This window comes from Emiliania huxleyi (genome assembly GCF_000372725.1).
Source record: "Emiliania huxleyi CCMP1516 chromosome Unknown EMIHUscaffold_1856, whole genome shotgun sequence".
In the NCBI taxonomy this organism is placed as follows: Eukaryota; Haptophyta; order Isochrysidales; family Noelaerhabdaceae; genus Emiliania; species Emiliania huxleyi.
The window spans coordinates 5,777-7,498 of NW_005200733.1; the positions used below are offsets into that span (position 1 = coordinate 5,777).

Genomic DNA, 1,722 nt, shown 5'->3' on the forward strand with positions numbered 1-1,722 from the left:
TCCGCTGCAGGTCGCTCCCGCTGCTGACGCAGCTCGAGGAGCCGCTGCGCGCCGCCGCCTCCTCGGCAGACCTCGACCGGCCCGCGCCTCCGCGGTCGGGAGGGATGTCGCGAGACGGCGCCGCGCGGACCGCCGAGCAGGAGGCGGCGCTGCTTGGGGCCGCCGCCGCAGCGCACGCCGCCGACTCAGTTCGGGCCAGCGGCGCAGACGTCGCATACGTGCAGCTTGCGGATCGCTTGCCCACGTTCGGCTGGTCGGACCCGCCCGCACACTACGGCGAGGCGATGCTCGTGAGGGAGGCGCCGCACCTTCGATGCTGAGCACACGTCCTGAGCACACGTCCTGAGCACACGTCCCTGCATCCCAACTGTCCTGGCTGTCCTAACACTCGGCTGTGCGTCTTGTCTTAGCAGCCCGCGGGTAGACTGCAACGGTGCCGTGTGCCACGCGTAGGTGCGCGACGGCGTGGCGGCCGAGGCTGTGTTGCGGCAGTGGAGAGAAACGAAGCCGCCGGCCGCCGCGTCGCCGCTGCAGTGCTCACGGCGCGTCGGGGGCGGCATCGGCTTGGCGAGGGGAGAGCGTGTCGACGATTCAGCCGCCGTTCGCTCTGCTTGTAGGCAGCACTGCAGAGAGTGGGGTTTCCCTGCCGCCGATGGGGCGGCGGAGTGCTGCGAGGTGGCCGCCCCGAGCAGGAGAAGCGGCAAGGGCAGGAGGTTGCTGAGCGCGAGCGATCGGCGAGTTTCGACTTGAGCCATTCGGCACACTTGCTGCACGCAAGGCAGCGGGCCAGCGCCGCGCAAGCGCGCTGCCAGCGGCCAGCGCCCCGGCACGCGGCAGCGCGCCGGCCGGCGCGCCCCGCGGGCGACTGCGCGACCCACCCGGTCCTTCGAGCTTCGTGAGCCCTTTTTACTGTTAGTCTTCGTGCAAAGAACATGAGTAGACACATGCGTAAAAACAACGACCCGCATGCACCTTAACACGTACACGGTTGAGCTCGCACGCGCGGAGGCGAACGGTCAACGGAAGCTCCTCGCCCCACGCCCCCGCCCCGAAGATTCTGTCTTTGAGCGAGAGGCGGCGGCGGTCCGGAGTGTGTACTCGGCCCGTGGCCAACGGTGCCATCTAGATGCGGGCGTGCTGCGCTGGCCGCGCTCCGCGTGTGCTCGCGACCCCCGCCCCCGGCATGCCTCCGGCCCATGGAGAGGGCACGCGGGCGGGGGTTGTCTCCCAAGCGGCAGCGGCGTCGCTCCAGCGCGCAAGACATGGACATGGCGAGTGACCGCGCCCCGGCGCGGCGGCGCGTGGGCGGCGGCGAGGCAGCGGCCGCTCACACGAGCGGGTGCTCCACTTGGGCATAGCCGGCGCGGGCCTGCAGCTGCCGGCGCGTGAGGAACGCGGCGAGCAGCGCAGCGACGCCGCTGGCGGCCGCCGCGACGGGAAGCAACCTGGGGGACTTGGGCGCGTTGGCCGACTCCTCGACGAGGCGGCCGCCGCGGAAGAACGAGAAGAAGCCGCCGCCGCGCGACCTCGGCTTTGCGACGTAGTCACCGGTGCAGGTGTTGCGGCACTCGCGGCCAGGGTACTGCGAGTCTTCAGAGTAGTAGCAAGACTGGTCGGCGCCCCAGCCATCCTTCCAGCAGACGGGGAAGGCCTCCGGGCACTCGCACGGCGGCGGCATCGGCGGCGGCGACGGCTCGGGCGAAGGAGGGGGCGGCGACGGCG

General features: G+C 71.5%; 2 protein-coding genes across 2 annotated transcripts; one reads left to right on the forward strand and one right to left on the reverse strand.

The window, feature by feature from the left end:
- On the forward strand, window positions 1-858 carry EMIHUDRAFT_447138 (hypothetical protein; the record flags this gene model as incomplete). Its single annotated transcript, XM_005782818.1, has 3 exons — window positions 1-299; window positions 454-542; window positions 618-858. Coding segments are annotated over 3 exons (628 nt in total), but the record flags the coding sequence as incomplete, so codon positions are not given.
- Window positions 859-895: 37 nt separating this feature from the next.
- EMIHUDRAFT_471656 (hypothetical protein) lies at window positions 896-1,722 on the reverse strand. Its single transcript, XM_005782819.1, has one exon. It carries the CDS (start codon window positions 1,627-1,629, stop codon window positions 1,123-1,125), a length of 507 nt encoding a protein of 168 aa, XP_005782876.1. The 5' UTR covers window positions 1,630-1,722; the 3' UTR covers window positions 896-1,122.

Coding starts and splice junctions, on each gene's coding strand:
- EMIHUDRAFT_471656 (XM_005782819.1), bottom strand. CDS start 1,629: ATGGCTGGGGCGCCGACCAGTCTTGCTACTACTCTGAAGACTCGCAGT.